At 50.2% G+C, this 21,205-nt stretch overlaps 1 protein-coding gene across 1 annotated transcript in view; it reads right to left on the bottom strand.

Annotated features, from left to right (window-relative positions):
- Positions 1 to 13,439: 13,439 nt before the first annotated feature.
- The window catches only part of KLF13 (Kruppel like factor 13), a 50,343-nt gene continuing 42,577 nt past the window's right edge, over positions 13,440 to 21,205 (bottom strand). The window contains exon 2 of the mRNA XM_023195664.1: positions 13,440 to 19,234. Coding sequence (XP_023051432.1) covers positions 18,945 to 19,234 — 290 coding nt within the window. The 3' untranslated portion in view covers positions 13,440 to 18,944. The remainder of the gene's footprint in view (positions 19,235 to 21,205) is intronic.

Below are 21,205 nucleotides of genomic sequence, written 5' to 3'. Positions count from 1 at the left end.
GTCCCCTCACAGACCTGCAGCCCCACACAGACCCCACAGTCCCCCACAGACCCCACACCCAGGCCCCCACAGTCAGTCCCCCACATCCTCCCTCAGCCCCCCACAGCCCAACACCCAGCACCACCCCCACAGCCTCCTCAGTCCTATTCCCAGCCCCTCCACAGCACCACACAGCCCCCACCAGAGGCCCACACAGCCCCCTCAGCCCTATAGAGTCCCCCAGAGCCCCTCACAGCCCCCTCAACCCCACACAGCCTCCCACACTCACCCATAGTCCCCCACATTATCCCTCCCCTCTGCCCCATAGTCCCCACAGCCCTCCAACCCATAGAGAAGGCCCATGCAGTTGAGAATGTACATCCTTTCCTGACTCAACAGCCTAGTAAGGGTCAGGACAAAATGCCATGGCCAAGAGTGCCACGAACAATGCCTGGGGACAGGATGGCCAGAAAGGCTCCCACAGGACATGACCTGTGGTCTGGGTCTTAGGGGATGAGTGAGATTTGAATAAGCAAGCCTGTTTCAGCTCAGGGAGCAGACCAGAAGAAAAGAAGGAAAATAAACACAGAGCTAATACTGAACACAGAGATAAGGGACACAGAAGCCTGATTCAGTAAATCCACCTTCAACTAATAGGAATTCCAAAAGAAAAGAATGTAGAGGGAGGGCAATTAACAATACAAGATTGGAGGCAAGCATTGCAGACCTAAGGAACAGACCTAAGGAGACATGGGTCTGCAGATGGAGTGCTCCATGGAATGCAGGATCAAGGAAAAAATAACCTGCCTCTAGAAATATCTGAACAAAAGTGCCGAGCGACAGGGAGTAAGATTGGCTGATAGATTTCAAAGATGGTAAAAATAAAATGTTCACTGCAAGGGCTGAGAACTGCAGTGCATCAGATCCCCATCAGTAGCAATAGTTGTAAGAAGATGATTGGGAAGTAATTTTGAACCTTGTTTTCTACACTAGGCCAAATTATGAATCAAGCATGGGGTAGAAAAAAAGATACTGTTAGACCTCCAAGGACTCTAAAAAACAGAAACCCATCCTCCCATGCATCCTTTCTTGGATAGTTACTTGAGGATGTATTCCAGCAAAGTGAGAAGGAAAGCTAAGAGAAAGACCTGGGATTGACTCTTGAGTGATCCACCAGGGGGTGGTAAAGGGAGTCCGGGACTGTGCTCCTACCCAGGGACAAGGAGTTGGGGTGGGGATCCATGGGGTAGGAGAGGGAAGGGGAGGTCTTGAGAACAAAAAGGTGGCAAAACTGAGGCCATGTCAGAGGCACATTATTATTCTGTTATTAATATTATGTGTTAATAAGGAAGAAAGGCAATTTAAAGCTCTAGGGAAAATGTATATAACAAAATTCAGCTTCAACTATAAAGCAAACTAACATAGGATAGGATTTTCAGTTTCTGAGGGAAGGCAAAATGAGTTTGCCCCATTTGCTCTGGATGCTAAGAATACCTTCCTTGTGTGGTTGGACAGGGTGGTGATGGTGGTGATGACTTTAGGCCCATAGAGAAAGAAATGTCCCCCTGGCCCAGCAGGTAGCTGTGCAGTGAGTAACGTGTAACAGTGATATGCCCACCTGCCCATGAGTGTAGAGGCTCCCACTGTTGCAGTTTGAATCCACTGGGCTCAACTTTTATTATAGACAAAGCTGCAGAAGTAAAGGCTGAGGAGGATGGTGTTGTGGGACCTAGAGAGAGTGGATAGCACAGGCCATCCTACTATCACCTTCCATGAAGGGGAGTTAAGACACAGACCAAAGGTATGGTAGTAAACACAGGGGAGTAAGAGCTAATGTAAAGTTTCAGAGATAACCTGCAGAAGGTTAAAACACTCCTCTAATGTAAACACAGGGGGAGGAGGGAGAAGGTACAGAGGGCAGAGGGGACTGGAGGTAATTATAGTTGATGCTTGAACGACACAGGGGTTGGGACCGTTGATCCCCTCCCCCATGAAGTCAAGAATCCACATAAAACTTTTGACTCGTCAAACATTTAACTACTGATAGCCTGTTGACCAGAAGAAGCCTTGCCGATCACATAAACAGTTAATTAACACATCTTTTGTATGTGAGATATGTTATATTCTGCATTCTTACAATACAGTAAGCTAGAGAAAATAAAATGTTATTAAGAAAATATAAGAAAGAGAAAATATATTTAGTATTTATTAAGTGGAAGTGGATCATTATAAAGGTGTACATTCTCACTGTCTTCATGCTGAGTAGGCTGAGGAGGAGGAGGAAGAGGAGAAAATGGTCTTGCTGTTTCAGGGGTGGCAGAGGCAGGAGAAAATTTACATGGAAGTGGACCCACGCAGTTCCAACTCGTGTTGTTGAAGGGTCAACGGTATTCATCTTTCATATTAGGAAGCCAGTATATTTTGTCAAATACTCATAAATCACAAAGTAGGAGGACAAGTATTTTATTGAAGCTGAAGGGAATAATGACAAAAACAAATTAAAAACAGAAGCAATAAAGTTTAGTCCCAAGGTGGTAGAACTGGTGTGTGTGTGGGATGGGTAAAGAGACATTCTATCATTTGTGCTTTCTTTTTGTTTTTTGTTTTTTTTTGGTATTTTTTAACCTTGTTCATATGTGTGATTAGAATTCCTGAATTTAAAAAATAAAACCAACAGTCAAATTACTTCCAAAGTCCTTGAACATCATGACTCAATACTCCATAAAATAAACATATTTTACTGTTCCTTTTTCTTTTTTTCTTTTTTTTTTTTTTGAGACAGAGTTTCGCTCTTGTCGCCCAGCCTGAAATCTTGGCTCACCACAACCTCCACCTCCCGGGTTCAAGTGATTCTCCTGCCTCAGCCTCCTGAGTAGCTGCGAGGGATTACAGCCATGCACTACCGCACCCGGCTAATTTTGTATTTTCAGTAGAGATGGGGTTTCTCCATGTTGGTCAGGGTGGTCTCGAACTCCTGACCTCAGGTGATCCGCCCGCCTCAGCCTCCCAAAGTGCTGGGATTACAGGTATGAGCCACCATGCCCAGCCTTACTGTTTCATTTTTTAAATCATTTTCACTGGCTCTTTCTCAGTTTTACAACTGTCAGCAACTGTATACAGAGCGTGCATTCTTTACCTAGACATGAAGGGAAAACAAACAAAAACAGTTTCTAATGCTTTCTTAAAGGACAGTGCCAGCTGATAAGAAGAAAAATAACCACCCAGCCCCATCATGTTCAGACACTTCCAGGTACCAGGGCAGATGACTTCGACTCCAGGTACCAGGGCAGATGACTTTGACTCCAGGTACCAGGGCAGATGACTCGAGGCAGCATCCTTACCTAGTCTCAGATCAGTGAAACCTGCTCTTGTTTTAAAGGCCTCCCAGCAGGGAGCTCAGCCTGTCTCCTCTCCAGCTGAAGCAGTTCTATTTTTATTCCACGCTGTTGGATGGCTCGTGTCCAAGCCAGTGGCTGTGCTCCAGGTGCCAGACTCCCTGGCAGCACCCCTATTATGGGACAAAGCTCTGCCTGGTCCAGACAGCAGCCTGGCCACAGCCTGATCACAGGCTAGTCACAGCCCTGTCACAGACATCTGTGCACACTTCAATCTGCCCATTGTGGGGACAGCCTGCAGGCCTGCCTGAACCTGGCCAAGCCCTGATAACAGGCAGGAACCACATCTGTGAACCATGTCACAGATTGTCAAACTGTCAAACATTTCACACCTAAAGTGAATACAGAGAAAGGAAAAACAAGCCCCACTTTCCCCACCACCCAGTTCTAGTACAGGCAGACCTCAAGATATTGTGGGTTTGGTTCCAGACCACTGCAATAAGCAAATATCACAATAAAGAGAGTCAAACACATTTTCTGGTTTCCCAGTGCATATAAAAGTTATGTTTAAACTATACTGTAGCCTATTAAGTGTGCAACAGCATTCTGTCTATAAAAGCAATGTACATACCTTAATTTAAAAATACTTTTTTGCTAACAAATGCTAACAATCATCTAAGCCTTCAGCAAGTTTTGGTCTTTTTCCTGCTGGAAGGTCTTGATTCAATGTTGATGGTTGCAGACTGATCAGGGTGGTGGTTGCTGAGGGTTGTGGGGGGAGCTGTGGCAATTTCTTCAAATAAGACAACAATGAAGTTTGCCACACCAATTGACTAGTCTTTTAGTGATGGACTTCTTCGTAGTGTGCAATGCTGATAGCATTTTACCCATGGTAAAACTTCCTCCGAAATTGCAGCCTGTCCTCTCAAACCCTGACACTGCTTTATCAACTAAGTTTATGGAATATTCTAAATCCTTTGTTGTCATTTCAACAATGTTCACAGCGTCTTCACAAGGAGTAGATTCCATCTTAAGAAATCACTGTTTTTCCTCATCCATAAGAAGCAACTCCTCATTCATTCAAGTTTTCAAGTTTCATCAGAAAGGACTCTATTTTCCTGAGCAGTAGGTCTCAAAGTGGGCTTCAAAATGTTCAGTAAGCCATGCTGTAAATAGGTGTGCTGTCTTCCAGGCTTTGTTCTTCCATTTCTAGAGCATAGGCAGAGTAGATTTAGCGTATTTTTAATGGTCCCAGGATTTTCCGAATGGTAAATGAGCACTGGTTTTAACTCAAAGTCATCAACTGCCTTAGCCTCTAACAAGAAAGCCAGCCTGTCCTTTAAAGCCAGCCATTGACTTATCTTTAGCTTTGAAAGTCCTAGATGGGATCTTCCTCACATAAAAGTCAGTTTCATTTACATTGAAAATCTGTTGTGTAGTGAAGCCACCTTCATCAATGATCTTGGCTAAGATCTTCTGGATAACTTGCCGCAGCTTCTATAGCAGCACTTGCTGCTTTGCCTTGCACTTTCATGTTGTGCAGATGCCTTCTTTCTTTTTTCTTTTATTTAAGATGGAGTTTCACTCTTCTTGCCTAAGGTGGAGTGCGATGGTGCGATCTCGGCTCACGGCAACCTCCGCCCCCCAGGTTCAAGCAATTCTCCTGCTTCAGCCTCTCAAGTAGCTGGGATTACAGGTGCACACCACCACACCCGGCTAATTTTTTGTATTTTTAGTAGAAACGGGGTTTCACCATGTTAGCCAGGCTGGTCTCGAACTCCTGACCTCAGGCGATCTGTCTGCCTCGGCCTCCCAAAATGCTGGGATTATAGGCGTGAGCCACTGCGCCCATCCTAATACCTTCTTTCTTTAAACCTCATGAACAAACCTCTGCTAGCTTCCAACTTTTCTTCTGTAGCTTTGTAGCTTCTCTTAGCCTTCGTAGAATTGAAAGAAAGTTAGGGGCCTTGCTCTGAATTAGGCTTTGACTAAAGGGAATGTTGTGGCTGGTTTGATCTTCTATCCAAGCCACTGAAACTTTCTCCATATCAGCAATAAGCCCATTTCACTTTTGTGTCATTCATGTGTTCACTGGAGTAGCCCTTTTAAAAGTTTCTTTGAGAACATTTCCTTTACATTCACAACGTGGTTAACTACTTGGCACAGGGTGCCTAGCTTTCAGCCTACCTCACCTTTTGAAGCTTCCTCGCATGGCTTCCTAAGCTTAACCATTTCTAGCTTTTGATTTAAAGTGAGAGACCTATGACTTCCTTTCACTTGAACACTTAGAGGCAATTGTAGGGTTATTAATTGGCCTAATTTCAATATTGTGTTTCAGGGAATAGGGAGGCCTGAGGAGAGAGGGAGAGACAGGGAAAGGCAGGTTGATGGAGCGGTGAGAACACACACATTTATCAATTAAATTTGCCACCTTATATGGAAGTGGTTCATGGCACTCCAATTGTAAGAGTAACATCAAAGATCACTGATCACAGATCACCATAACAGATGTAATAATAATAAAAATATTTGAAATATTTTGAGAAATACCAAAATGTGAAAATGTGACCAAGACATAAAGTGAGCATGTGCTGTTGGAAAAATTGCACCGATAGACTTGCTCAAGGTAGATTTGCCACAAATCTTTAATTTCTAAAAAACACAATATTTGCAAAGTGCAATAAAATGGTGTGCACTAGAACAAGGTATACCTGTAAATCCTAAATAAATCTAATGTTGCAACCCCCTTGGGCCCCTCTCAGTCATCTTGTCCTGACTTTGGGATTTACCTTCATCATGTGGTTTCATACTCTTGGTCTATAGATACTCATCAGTTCAGGCTGCTAAAACTAATTATTATAGACTGGATGACTTAAGCAACAAACATTTACTTTTCATAGTTCTAGAGGCAGGGAAGTCCAAGATCAAGGTGCCAACAGATCCAGCGTCTGGTGAGGGCTCTCCTCCTTGTTTGCAGACGGCCACCACCTCCTTGTATCCTCATATGGCTGAGAGAGAGATCATCCCTCTCACATCTCTTCTTGTGAAGGCATCAATCCCATTCATGAGGATTATGAAATCATGAGATCCACCCTCATGGTCTAATCTCCTCCCAAAGGCCTCACCTCCTAATGCCATCCTAGTGAGGGTTAGAGTTTAACATGTGAGTTTGTCAGGGACACAGACACTTAGTCCATAGCAGGTATGGATGCATGAGCAGCACACGGCATTGCTTCGTGTGTTTGGTGCTCCTTTAGCAGCCTGCTTTTGTGGTAAAGCATTGTTTTTGGTGACTTTGGGATGACGCCCTCAGTTCTACATCATCCCTTTGCACCAATGTGTGGACAGCCATTGGCGTGTCTGTCCTTGTGTAGACATGTTGAGGGCATTTGGGGTGTGTCCAAAAGTACGGTCATGAATGTTGGTGGACGTCTTTTGGGGGATGGAGTGGGGACACCCTGCACCAGCTTACCTTTGGCAAGCTCTTAGCCTCACAAAAGTGCTATTGTGAGTTTTAATGACAAAAGTGATAGCTGAGTAGTTTTGAGAATTTGGAGAGCACACAAAAATAAGTAAATACAAGTCCTCTGTTATCTTCTACCTAAAGGTAACAATTGCTTGAGTTTGTTCTGTCTCTTACCTGTCCTTATGTTTTTGAGAAGGAGCCTCACTCTGTTGCCCAGGCTGGAGTGCAGTGGCGCGATCTCAGCTCACTACAACCTCCACCTCCCGGGTTCAAGCCATTCTCCTGCCTCAGCCTCCTGAGTAGCTGGGATTACAGGCACCACCATCGCACCCGGCTAATTTTTGTATTTTTAGGAGAGGCGGGGTTTCACCATGTTGGCCAGGATGGTCTTGAGCTCCTGAGCTCAGATGATCTGCCCACCTCAGCCTTCCAAAGTACTGGGATTACAGGAATGAGCCACCTCACCTGGCCTACCTACCCTTTTTCTATGCATTTAAACATGTAAACACAATATAGCTATAGAGAAAATTTTTTTTAATAAATCGTGATCATGCTTCTATACTGTTTTGCAACCTACCTCTTTCACTTAATAATAGATTGGGTATTGGTGATTATGGAGGTTATGTGGTTCATTGAATTAATCTCGTATTCCTGGACATTTAACCTATTTGAAACATCTTGATATTTTATTTTTAACAGATAACTTTCTTTTAATGTTGCTCTTATGTGATATTCGCTGCATTCACAAGAACATATGCAGTGAAAGTGTAAGTGCGGCCCTATCCTCAGCACTAGGCTGCTCGTCATCGCTGACGCTCCTGTGTGTGCCTCTCCTGGCCCTGTGACCCTCACTGCAGAGGCACCTGAGTTCTCTCGGAGTTAGAGTTTGTGTTTCCATTGTAATCCGGGTTCCGCAGACTAGCAGCTGGTCTTCCCAAAGTGGAAGGTTCATGTACAAAGTCCACTGGGCCATGGTGGAAGAGCCCTGCAGAGCCCGGGAAGGAGGCCATCCTCCCTGCTCTGAGCGTGTCCAGTCCCCACAGGCCAACAGTCAATCTCAGAAAACCCACCGGAGTGTGTTTATGGTGAAAAGACCAGGAGACAGATAAGAGACAAGGAGTAGCTGTGTTCAGGGTAAGCATGCAATAACCACTTTCCCAAAATACAATCGGTCAGTGACCCTTGTGTCGCTGGTGTTGAGATGAGGACTCCTCTTAGGAGGTGCAGAGGAAGTCTGCTGATTATGCAGGCCATCTCGATATTTACTGTCAATTCATGAGTGAATGATTACCCAATTGTGAGGCTGGGGAAGACATTATGATGGGGTCAAGAATGAGCCCTGGAGCTGGGGTCAGGACAGAGCTCCTCAGGCCTATCATGTGTTTGCAAATAAGGGCAACGCTCATCACCACTTGGTACTCTCTGTCTCTAAGTTCCAAGAGGTCTGAGTGAGTGGATGTGACATCTACACACATTGGCAGCCTGGGCACGGGGAGTCGCACAGCTATGCAGGAGAAAAGGCTTTGCCTGGTTGCTTGGCGGGCCCTAAAGGGAGGTCTGAACCTCACAGTGACTGGGACTGGGCCCCCTGAGGGCAACTTGCTCATCTTCTTAGAGGACATTGCATTGTACACGAGGCTGCCAGGTACAGGCACACAGACTGGCCAGTGTTCAGGCCCCAGAAATGCAGCAGCCAGAAAAATGCTAAGTCACCAGCCCTGTGTCATGGGGCCCGCCAGTCTTCTGGGCCTGGCCCACAATGCCACGGAATAGACAAAGGCACCCCTAGACAAGTTAGAAGCCTTTAGAACTCAGAGCTTAAAAGGCAGCTGTGGCTGGTGGTCCAATCAGATCAGGATCCCCCCGTGACTTTTGCCAGCTGTGTGACCTTGAGAAGGCCATTTTACCCCTCTGAGCCTCGTACCCTCTGCAGCCCTAAGTTGGGACTACTCACACCTCCCTCTGCGGGTGCTCAGAGGGCACAGCTCAGCAAGCAAGCACCTGGCCCAGGACCGGCCGGCCAAGTGGCTGCTGCCTGGCAGGCATCTGGGACAGGGAGTGCAGTGTGGGACAGCCTTCCTCTGTGCCCCCGGTCAGTCCCAGTCTCCATCCACAGGGATCACTTCCCAGTGGCATGTGAGAGTGGACGCCTGGCCTGGGGGCCTGAGTATCTGGCATGGGCACAGTTCCCAGCATCTGACATCTCGCAGCCCACCGTGAACTTCACCATGACCCTACACAGACCATGCCAAGCTTGCTTCCCAGGTGAAGGCAAGGCAAGGCTTAGGGAAAGCTGCGTGGCAGCTGCTCAGAGCGGAGACACCAGACCGTTCTCCAACACTGTGTGGTCACCGCCCTGAGCAACGGCTGTGCGGGCAGCAGCAGGTGAGCTGGGGTGCAGGCCTTCAAGAACGAATCGGCTTTTCAGAACTGTAGTGAAGTGACAGTTATTTTGATTATTACTCCTTCTTTTTAAAGCTGAATAATTGATGGGGAATACTATGAAGGACAACAAAACACAGGTGGAAGAGATACTCAGTCCAGTTTAATTCAACTGTGTTTTGTGGCCCTTGCTAGGGCCGTGGAGAGTGGGATGCAGGCTCCTTCCACTATGCAGGAGTTCATCAAGCCCTGCAGCCTAAGCCACCACTTTGCTCTCCCCAGCCCAGGGGAGTGCAGGAAGGACATGAAGGCTGGGACGGATAGGGGGGCTCATCCTGGACTAGCTGGGGGTTGGGGGTGGCCTAATGTGTAGCCACATCTCAGCCTCACAGGGTCATCACAGAGGCCCTTATAAGAGGGAGGTCAGCAGATCAGAGAGGAGATGCTACTCTGCTGGATTAGAAGATAGTGAAGGAGGGCACAAGCCAAGGAATGTAGGTGACCTTTACAAGCTGGAAAGGAAAACAGACTCCAGAAGGAAGCAGCCCTGATGACACCTGGATTTTAGCCCTGTAAGACTTGTTTTGCACTTCTGACCTCCAGAGCTATAAGAGAATAAAAGAATAAACTTGTGTTGCTTTAAGCCACTGCTTATGGTAATTTGTTACAGAAGCAACAGGCGATTCTTTTTTTTTTTTTCTTTTTTTGTGAGACAGTCTTGCACTGTTGCCTAGGCTGGAGTGCAATGGCACAATCTCACCTCACTGCAACCTCCGGCTCCTGGGTTCAAGTCATTCTCCTGCCTCAGCCTCCGGAGTAGCTGGGATTACAGGCACCCGCCACCACTCCAGGCTAATTTTTGTATTTTTAGTAGAGACAGGGTTTCACCATGTTAGCCAGGAGGGTCTCTATCTCCTGACCTCGTGATCCACCCACCTCGGCCTCCCAAAGTGCTGGGATTACAGGCATAAGCCACCGCGCCCGGCCAGCAACTGGCAATTAATACAGACCTTGTGTTTCCAACACTGTCTTCTGTTCAAACCTGCCTGTCCTATGTACCATTGGAATGCTGGTCTCTGATGCGTAACAGTGCAGGAAAGTTGGTGCAGAGATAGCAGCCCTACCAGGAGTAGCCGCATCTTTACTGCTTTGCACATAGGAGACCTTTCAGGAAGGGTGCTCATGGCAGGAATTTTATCATGGCCTAGATGAGGTTTGATTGGGGGTGACTGAGCCACCCATGTCCCCAGAATAAGCTACACATTGCCTTATCTGTTAGTCAAGGCCTTCTGCAGCCAAACCCAATCCAGAAAAGGCTAGCCCACACCCCAACATGACCGACAAGGCTAGGAGCAAGTGTCAGAGGGTCTTGATGATCACACCCCAGTGAGTCCCCTTGGAAAATACTGTGGCCCTTCCTCCGAATGCTAACCAGGCCCCCTTCCAGAACACCAGTCCCTTCATGGAATTCCTGGCAAGCAGCGTGTCAGCTCCTGCTTGAATGCCTCCAGTGACAGGGTGCTCACTGCCTACAGGCCAGCACCAAGGGATGGAAAGTCCTTTATTTATTTTTTTACTTGTTTTTTTTTTTTTTTTTTTGAGACGGAGTCTCGCTCTGTCGCCCAGGCTGGAGTGCAGTGGCCGGATCTCAGCTCACTGCAAGCTCCGCCTCCTGGGTTCACGCCATTCTCCTGCCTCAGCCTCCCGAGCAGCTGGGACTACAGGCGCCCACCACCACGCCCGGCTAGTTTTTTGTATTTTTTAGTAGAGACGGGGTTTCACCGTGTTAGCCAGGATGGTCTCGATCTCCTGACCTCGTGATCCGCCCGTCTCAGCCTCCCAGAGTGCTGGGATTACAGGCTTGAGCCACCGCGCCCGGCCTTACTTGTTTTTGAGACAGCGTTTTGCTCTTGTTGTCCATGCTGAAGTGCAGTGGCGTGATCTCGGCTCACTGCAACCTCTGCCTCCTGGGTTCAAACGATTCTCCTGCCTCAGCCTCCCGAGCAGCTGAGACTATAGGAACATGCCACATTTTTGAATTTTTAGTAGACACAGGGCTTCTCCATGTTGGTCAGGCTGGTTTTTGAACTCGAACTCCTGACCTCAGGTGATCCGCCTGCTTGGCCTCCCGAAGTGCTGGGATTACAGGCGTGAACCACTGCGCTGGGCCGGAAGTCCTTCTTTAGAGGGGCAGATGTCACTGTGAGCCTTCGCCAGGCTCTGCCCTCTTGGGGAGTGCACCCCCGCCCTCCACCAGATGCTTCTCCTCACCTGGTCACTATGCAGCCAGACACAGCACTTCACCTAACTGTCACAAACTGACTTCTAATCCAAGTCTTGAGAAATATGGAAAAAGGGTCAGAGCCAGGAGTGTCCTGAGGCTGACCCCTCAGGCCTGCCTCCAGGATGCTGTCATCTCTGACAGGATCTGTCAGCCACAGACCCTCTCTGCCACCCAAAACTGCTCTGTGACCTGGTCCAAAAAGAAAGTGTGAGAAGAAAATGTGCTATGCGCACGCCACAGACACTCATACATTTGTTCTTTGAACGCCAGGAAAATCTATTGCTTGCTTTTTTTCTCCCTCTTACATTACTGGGGGCCTCTGAAGGCCTTAGGAGACCCCTCACTCCTGGGATGGGGGCTCCATGAATGGTGGGGACCCCAGTCTTCTGGAAAGAAACCCCAGGAGGGGTTTCAAATCTTGGCAGTGACATCATAACTGACAGGCTTTTTTTTTTTTTTTTTTCTGTCAATATTTTTTAAGCATCTGGGATCCTCTCGACACAAACCTATTTATGGAAGCGGTTCCACCCTGCAGTTGCTGCTATCTGGGGAAGTTCCTGAGCAATAAATGGCTCTGAGAAGGCGGAACAGTGGCTGTCCTGGGAAAATACTCCAACCAAGAATGGGCTCCAAATGTCTCAGTACCAAAAAGACTTTTGTTTGAAAAATGTGTGCTTGTTTTTATGACTGTTCAGTATGTGCCTGGGTGCATTCATTTCACGCCTCCCTGCCCCCAATCTGATACAGAAAACAAACGTTCATCAGGCAATGCCAGCTGGTGTCGGGGTAGCTTCGGGAAAAACCATGTCTGATCAACTGCAATGCCTGCATTTGTTAGTAACACTTCACATTTTGTGGTGGTTTTCATTTACCCTATGAGCCGGTAATCACAGGCCGGGTATGGTGGCTCAATCCTGTAATCCCAGCACTTTGGGAGGCTGAGCGGGTGGATCACCTGAGGTCAAGAGTTCGAGACCAGCCTGGCCGACATGGTGAACCGTCGTTTCTACTGAAAATACACATATTACCTGGGCGTGGTGGCAGACGTCTGTAATCCCAGCTACTCAGGAAGCTGAGGCAGGAGAATCGCTTGAACCTGGGAGGCAGAGGTTGCAGTGAGCTGAGACTGCACCACTGCACTCCAGCCTCCGTGACAGCGAAGAGTGAGGCTACAGAGCGAGACTCTGTCTCAAAAAAAAAACAGGTAATCATGCACAAACAACGTACGGCCCAGATGCAGCGCTGGTCTACCCCTGGGTGACCCTGAGATGTGGCTGCACCAGCACCTCCCTTCCACATGCTGTAGCTAGAACAGGGTTCAGGCCAGACCTCCACCCCAGCAGCCACCTCCTCCACTAGCTGCAGGCTTCCAATTGCCTCCGATGATGTACTCTGGGACAGCCAGGGGCAGTTAGTGTTCCTTCGGGACTTCAACCGGCTCTGCTATCAACAGCTGCCTTCCTACTCCCCAGACTCCTAGGGCCCTGGGATCTGTCCTCGCTGCAGCACACTTTGGGGTCTGTGCCCATGGTAGGTTGTAAAAACTTTGGTAGCTAGAAACAGGTGTGTTTTCTAGACTCCAGGCTGAGGGGTAAGGCAAGCAGGGCACATGGGATTGAAAGAAGCGCTGGCTGCTGCCCAGGAAAAAGAAGTCCAGGTGTTCTGGGGGGACTTTGAGGGAAAGGCGCTGTGCCCTTTGAGGGAATCTGCCATTGCCACATCCCTTTCTCCTCCATGCTCTTTCGGATGGACGGAGGGGTGGGAATGTGATGAGCTGAAATAGCCTCCCATGGGCAGGAGGGAAGCCAGAAGAGCACCCACTCCCTGCAAGAGCTCTTCTGCAAAGCCTTCCTTCCAAAACAGGACCCGCCAAGTTCCAGGCAAGCTTCAGTCCCTCAGTCAATTGCGACTGCTTGATTTTGTCCATTTCGGTTCCCTTCCCATCCCAGAGCCTCTGCAAGACATGCTCTTCACACAAACTAGCTCCAGCAAATAAAATAATGAATCATAAATTTTATTTCAAAATGTAAACGTCACTAAACATGCATACACGTTAAAACAATAAAATTTACAATTTCGTTAATTTTTCTTTTTGCATAGGACATCATTACAATATAGAATCTATGCCATACAAAATACATACAAAGTTTTATCCGAGCAAGCCAAGGCCAGACTGGGAACTGTACAACTGTAATACTTCACTGTAGTGATCCAGGAAGATGAAACATGGCCTTCAGAATTATGGTGGGTGCTGGTTAAAAAAAAGTTCCTACAGAAAAGAAAAACATGAGCTCCGTGGAAATGGTCTTGGACCCTTGGATTCTGCCTTGGGCTTTTGGCAAACGATTCCAGAGAAGCTCCACCAATGGCTTTGGATGGGAACGGGTTGCCTGTGTGGGCCTGAGGCAGCTGAGGCCCGGAAGCATGCACCCAACACATGCACACAAGCAATTCCCAGTCACCAAGGAACCACCGCAAGCCCCAAACCCGACAATGACAATGCATAGTTGCTCAGTAGTGCCTCCTTTCTGCTGAGGCTGACCAGCCCCCGAGACCCCAGCACTCGGCACCAGGGGTGGAACCCGCACAGACGCTGGCGCTGATGAGCCCGTGGGGTGTCTGGAGCCACATGGGAGGTGGCCCCTTGCTCCTCTCAGGGCAGCCAGATACAGGGGCTCCTGTGCTGTGTGTGGCCTCGCAGGCATTCGGCTCACACACCTGGTTTCCAAATAAGCACGCGCTGAGGCCTGTCCACAGGCCCTCCAGGAGAGGCCAGAGAAAACAGGACCCTGAGGCCCGGAGAAAGCTGTTCTCGCGCCCCCGCCCCACCCCCGGGACTTCCTGCCTCCACCCCCCACCCCTCTCAGGAATGTGTGACTTGTAGGGTAGGGGAAGCTACTTCTCTCCCATCCAGTTCATTTTTAAATAAAAGTAGTAAAGTTTTAAAGCTGTATGAGAAAGAGAGAGGCAGGGCAGGGCCAGGTAGCCGCACTGCAAGTCCGAAATCCGTAGAAACCAAGCGCGGTCCCTCTTCCCTCATGGACACCGGGCTCCCGTCTCCGGCCGAATTCAACTCTTCTGGTGCTGAGGGACACGACGGCAGGCAGGAGGCGGCACCTCGCCCTAAAGGGTACTCAGGTGTGTGTCAGTAGTAAGCTGGACTGTGCATCCAAGTTCTGGTACAAAGGTCTCTGGAATGTGTCTCAGACAAGTCTTCAGAGCCTCAGAATCAGGAAAATTAGTAATAGGACCTGGTTCTCCCTGGGGTAATCCTGATCTCAAAAACCATCAGCCCACGCCTCAGATTTTAGCTTTGGAAAATATGGTGACCAGAATTGTATATGGAAACAGTCAGCAAAAGATGTGGATAACCTACAAAGCGTTTCTTACTGGTTGTGATGTGACCAACACATCACACTCTTTAAACCTTCTAGCACTGTGTCTTTGACTAAATGACCTTTTTTAAATGGGGGAAAGAAAATCAGTGACACCTGTCAGAGGTCAAAATCGTCAGGTAGCCCTGTAAACACAGCCACAACCAGAAGTGGAGAAGCAAGGCCACACTATTGCTCAGATCATATCTTCCAGTTGGGTGGCACCCCTGCCCAGCTGAGCGCCTCAATGGGTCCCTAGGGAGTACCAGGGCCCTGTGCAGTCCATCTTAGCACTTGCTTCTGGCAAGAAAGAGGGTGGTCTTCTGGACACACCAGGTCAGGAGACAGAAGACTTGAGGTCAAGTCTTGAGGCAGAGTGGCCAGCCCTCTCTGCCCATCCCCGCCTCTGAATCACCCCTCACCGGTCTGAGCTGTGGGCAGGGTGCGGCAAGGCCTGGGATCGCCATTGCCTCAGATCTTTGTACCTGGAGGCTGCACCATGGCGAATCCTGCACCTGCCTCGGTGTAGGGCCTGGGAATAAAGTCAGGATTAGGAGTGAGGCAATCTTGCACTCCAGTGTCGTGGGTAGGGGTGCAGCAGGATGAAGGGAGGGCACCTCCAGGACGATGTTCCCATCCAGGACATCTCTGCTCGTTCCTACGCAGCACCCTGCAGGATAGGGTCCCAGGGCTCTTTGAGGAAAGGGCTGTGTCCTTCTGTTTTCCTGTATGGCTGTAGGATCCAGTAGGCATTTGGGGAGCTGACAAACATTCCCCTAATATGGCTGATGTAAAGAGGGGCTTCCTTGTCTGGGACATGAGCAACACCAGCCCCTTGATGGCTGAGCCCAAAATCAATTTTAGGCCTTTTATAGGGGAACTCTCCCTTCACTCAGGCAACCTTCATTCTGAGATCTCTGCCCCTATGGACCACTAGAACTGAAGTCCCAAAGTAAGGGTTTGAGTTTTCACTCTTATTTATGTGAGTCCTGTGGGTTCCTCGACCCCACCAAAACTGGCAAGCATGGCCATAAACCACAAAAATGGAAGACCCTGAAATAGATGCAGTCTGGGAAAACATTCTGCATGTTTGAAGAAAACGAAGGCTGTTTCAGGAGGGTCCGCCTTGTGTGCCCACTTCACCGGAGGCAGCGCTCCAAGGCCCACCACCCTCTTCCACAGGAATCCCTCACTTCACGATGAGCTGCACATCCGCCCTCGAGGACCCGTGAACTGTGCCTGAGATTCACGGGTTTCTCCCCGCCCTTCAAGTGAGGTGAGTTTAAAACCCCAGAAGCTTCAGGAGGGTCTGGCCAGGAGTACCCAGCAGGATTTCTCTCCTGGTGCCCTACCCACCCCCATTTCCCAGTCCAGGCCGGGGCCTACGGACCACACCCTGCCATTAAACGAGAACCACTTTGGGAAAGAAGACACACTCTTATGCCAAAAATAGCCAACGCCTGCATATTTCTGTTTTAAGGCAATGTTACCCTTCCATCTATCAGACGGAACAGCCCTGGGTCATTTAAAGGAAAAATTAAATTAAGTGCTCTCTTTGGAAACAGCCACCACCCGCTTCCCTCCCCCACCCCCCGCCCTGCTCTAAAACAAACCAGCTCTTCTTTTTATTCCAAGATGACTAGGTGTAGAGTCCTATCTTTTCCTTCCGATGTGCAGACAGATGTGGAGCTAGAAAATCTCCTTCCATGACTCCCTGGGCAGATCACAAGGACGCCCGGCCCCGCCCTGGAGAGCGCCGCGCCAGCCTCGCAGGGGTGAGCCGCTCCCCCTCCCTGCCTTGGGGAACGGTGGACGGTGAGTGCACCAAAGGACTTTGGAATAAAATTCCTGAACCTGGAATGTGAATTCCTGAGACATAAAATGTAGTCAGAGTGTGGCTTTCTCTGCCTCACACAAAAACAACTTTGGGAGGGACCTCACTTTGGAACTGGGCCTGAAGATCCTTGCACCACAAGCACCCAGGGCTCTCTTCTGTCAAGGTCCCTACCGGATATTCCACTCTCTCTCCCAGACCCGATGCAAGCAGGGCTGTCAGGGAGCCCAAACACAGCATGGCAGCCAGGGTGGCCAGTTCCGCATCCAGTGTGGGGGTGACCCTCTCCCTGCCAGTTCCCACCGCAGCAGAAACAATGCTACTGCCCAATTTAGGGCCCATCACTCTATCTAGAAAACACTACCATGCTGTCGGCCAATCCCAGCTGACACACAGTGGTGAGAAACGGGCACCTGACAGCGTACTGTGCCTGAGCAGACTGAGGGTACCTGTCCACTCTGGAGCCAGCCAAAACAGTGGCCAGCAGCTGTGGGCAGTGGCTAGGCCTGGGTCCCGGGTTTGTGCTGCACCCCATACCATGGTAGGACTGAGTAGAAGCAGGATGGCCACAACCAAGGCACGCTGGGCCCAGGAAGCCCATCTGCGGCCCTCTGAGGTCCCAGAGCCGCTCCTTTGCATCAAAATAGGTACTCATCAAAACAGGTATCTCTGGCAAGACACCCTGAGTCCACCCCAATCCCCCCACCCCCCAACACACACGCGTGTGTGCTCACACGCGCGCACACACACACGCACGCACGCACACACTCTGTCCTGGGCCCTTGTATTTACAGGCCCCAACTCTCAGGAGGAAGGGAAGGTGGTACCTGGGCCACAAGCCTGGGGTCGACACTCCAGCCATCTGCAGAGGAGTGTGCTGGACCACAGCCTGACTGACCCGGCCCAGAGCTCCAATCCCAGCCCAGGACCCAGCTCTCTGCTCCTCCTCTCCTGCCAGGAGAAGGCTGGTGATGGGGCGCTGGAGCAGCCCCACCGGCTGGGTATGGCCTGGAGCCTCCAGGCAGGACAAGGAGAAGCAGGAGGAAAAGGAAGGAGAAGTCCGGGGACACGGAGAGGCTGGAGGTTTGCTAAGTCTGAGGTGGGGACATGGTGGGTCTGAGAAAAGAGTTGCCCACAACTTTCCATCTGGCATTCCCCGGGGAAGAAACAGCATGCGCGCCCTCCGACAGATTTCCTGTCACAACCGCGCCACTCCTGAAAAGGTCCAAGTCACAATGTTCCGGTCTCTTGCTACAGAAGTCTCTGTGAAGCACGGTGCGCTGCCACAGGCACAGCCGCTCACACAGGCCATCTGACGAGGGGGCCCATGACCTGCCCACTGTTTCCAACAAACGTGCCCACGCCGGAGAACTCCGGAACCGGATGTGCCACCAGGAATTTCGAACATCTTTTTACAAGACCAGAATTCCCCATCAGAGGCCCAGGTATAATAGTGACAGGGTCCTGCGTGCCTTCTGCAGGGACACGGAGAAGCGGAGTCCTGGCAGGTGTGACCCCGGCCCCTGACTCGGAGGTTGGACGGTGCAGTGCCACGCTCAGCCAGGGCCGGCACCCTCTGCTTCCAGTGCTCCCTAGCGCCGTAGGAGAGGGCTCCCGGAGGCAGAGTGTGAGGCAGGCAGGGTGCAGAGGGCTGAAGGCCCCCTCCACTGTCCTCAAGGTGGAGTGCTCCTCCAGCCGGGGACAGCTTTAAGGCATCCCTCTGCAGGGGCCTGTCTCAGAATCAGCTGCGTTGCAAGCCCGGCCAGGCTTGTTGGGCAGAGGCCAGAGGCTGGGTGGGGGGCCAGGGAGGAAGAGGTCAGGCCCGCTGCTTAGGAATCTGCCATGGAGGCACAAACGTCAGTGACCACATCTGCTCCCAACAGACCCACAGGCTGGCCAGCCAGCCAGACGCTGAGCTCCACCAGACTGGCTGGCCTGCTCTGTCCCCAGCGTGTTCCCAAACCTAACAGAAAACTCCAGAGTGCAAATCTATGTACAGAGTAAGGCGGCAGGAAGGGGTGTCCTCACTGACCTCGTGGAACGTGTCCATCCCTGAGAAAGGGGGTTCAATACCGCTGAATCTCAACTTTGTGGGTATATCTGTTGTGCAATTGGTGGGTGGTGTTTTTTGAAATTTTTTTTTTTTTTTTTTTTAACAAATTTGACACCTGAGGTGAAAAAAATTGTTTTTTCGTGGACTTCACATCAAGTTCTCTCTCTTCTTTCTTACAAAAGGAAAGGCCAGGGACTCACGAGGGGGTGGGAGCGGCTGCTCATGGCTGTGGCGGGCTCAGGGCGAGCTGGCCGGGCTGATGGTGGGGCTGCTGGCGTCGGAGCGGCTGTAGTCGCTGAGGGAGCCGGTCCGCGAGCCCCCGCCGCGCCGCTGCAGCATCCCCGGGTGGAAGTTGGCGTGGCGGCGCGCGTGCTTGGTCAGGTGGTCGCTGCGCATGAAGCGCTTCTCGCAGATGGGGCAGCTGAACTTCTTCTCGCCCGTGTGGGTGCGATAGTGCCGCGCCAGCTCGTCGGAGCGCGCGAACTTCTTGTTGCAGTCCTGCCAGCTGCAGGCGAACGGCCTCTCACCTGTGGACACAGGGGCAGAGCGTCAGTATCCGCACCTGGCCCCGCTGTCACACCCTCTCTGGGAAAGGACCCGCAACACCCAACACCCCGATCTCTATCACCCCTCCCATGTGCCCCACCTCCAAGGGCTCCTGTGACAAATCCATCAGGGCAGAGATGAAGGTGGCCCCTGCCCTCCCACCCACGCCTGGGATGGAGGCAGAGGACACGGCCTAGGATAAAACAGCATTTCAGGTGCTGAAGCTGCAGGGCCCATGGGTAGGAACGGGTCAGGGCCCCACGCTCCTGGCAGTGGACCCCCTAGGTACACCACAAAGCAGGCTGCACTACGCACCCATGCAGGGCCAGCGGTCTCCAATGCATGGGGGTTGCAGGCCCATGCCCTGGCTTCACAGGCCTCCAGGAGCCCAGCCGCCCATGTTGCTCCGTGGGAGCCACACTCTGGACCCCGCAGGACAGGAAGGCAATTCCCATTCTGACCCTCCTCAGTCTAGTCTGTAACATGAGAGGGTCAGCCTAGGTGAGTTCCTGGGCCTGGAATTCTACGAACAGTCTGCTGCTCCTTCTCTCACAGAAGTCCCAAAGTGGCCAACCAGGGATGGCTGGCAGAGCAGGAGAATGAGGCAGGCTCTTGCATCCCAAGCGTGGTGACATACAAGGGCTTGGGAGCAGCCCAGAGCACCCCATTAGGGGCCTATGCAGGTGGGGTGGGAGGTAATCAAGGTAGGCTACGGTCTGGATGCTGCTCCCTCCTTCCCATCCCTCACTCAGACTGGGAAACAGGCCAGCGTTTACCCAGGCAAACTCTTAACACACAGAACTCTCAATCACAAAAATGACATCAACTGCTCAGGAAGAACCAGGCTTGGGGGGGGGGGCTCTGGCACCCCAGAAAAGAGCCCTTCTGGTATTAGGGGTGGCCGCAGGGCTGCCGTTCCTACCTGGTCACTTCCCCTCTCACCCCCACACAGACCCTAAAGTGACTGCCAGTCATTGAAGCTGGTCTACCCATGTTCAACAGAGGAAACCCACTCACCCACCCACCTTAAACACAAGCAGATACCCAGGGATGGCCAGACAGCCAAGGAGAACCAGCAGCATGGAAGAGAAAGGCCAAGCGCAATGCAACCACCTACTCTAGAGGAAAAGAGTGAAGCCAGGAAACAGAAGACAATTTTAACTTGAAACTTCTGCATTCTCTGAGGAATCTGAGGCAAAATTTGATGCAAAAGCAAAGAGGATACAATACAAAGGAAGTTCAAAGAGCAAAAACGACCAGGCACGGTGGCTCATGCCTATAATCTCAGCACTTTGGGAGGCTGGGGCGGGTGGATCACTTGAGATCAGGGGTTTGAGACCAGCCTGGACAAAATGGTGAAACCCCGTGTCTACTAAAAATACAAAAATTAGCCAGGTGTGGTGGTGTGTGCCTGCAATTCCAGCTACTTGGGAGGCTGAAGCAGGAGAATTATTTGAACCTGGGAGGTGGAAGCTGCAGAGTCCAGACTGCACCACTGCACTCTAGCCTGGGCAAGAGAGTGAGGGTCCATCTAAAAAAAACAAAAAAAGAAAAAACAACAAAAAAAACCAGCAAAACAACAGCATTCAGAAATTGAAAACAGCATTGTGTCCACATAAAACCTTCATATAAAAGCTGGAAATATACTCAAAGCAAATATATGAGAAAAAAACAACAAAAAACAGTTCTGGAAAAGATGTGGATGTTGCAGTGTTCCGTCTCCTGGCACTGCTGAAGCAGGGGCCATGTGTGGGTGCACTTGTTCTTTTTATTGATTTTACATTTTGGGGGAAAAGGTGTTGGGGGGATTCAAAATCAAGTAGCACCACGATTTCCCAAATACATGACAATTACAATCAAGTGAGAAAACAGAAAATACGGAGAAGAAATTACAAAAGAAATAACAACAGTCTCTGTCAAAGAGTACAAAAAAAAAAAAAAAAAAAGAAGAA

Source organism: Piliocolobus tephrosceles, chromosome 6, assembly GCF_002776525.5.
Source record: "Piliocolobus tephrosceles isolate RC106 chromosome 6, ASM277652v3, whole genome shotgun sequence".
NCBI classification, from domain to species: Eukaryota; Metazoa; Chordata; class Mammalia; order Primates; family Cercopithecidae; genus Piliocolobus; species Piliocolobus tephrosceles.
Note: the sequence above shows the minus strand (reverse complement) of the source record. Positions and strands in the feature narration are given on the sequence as shown.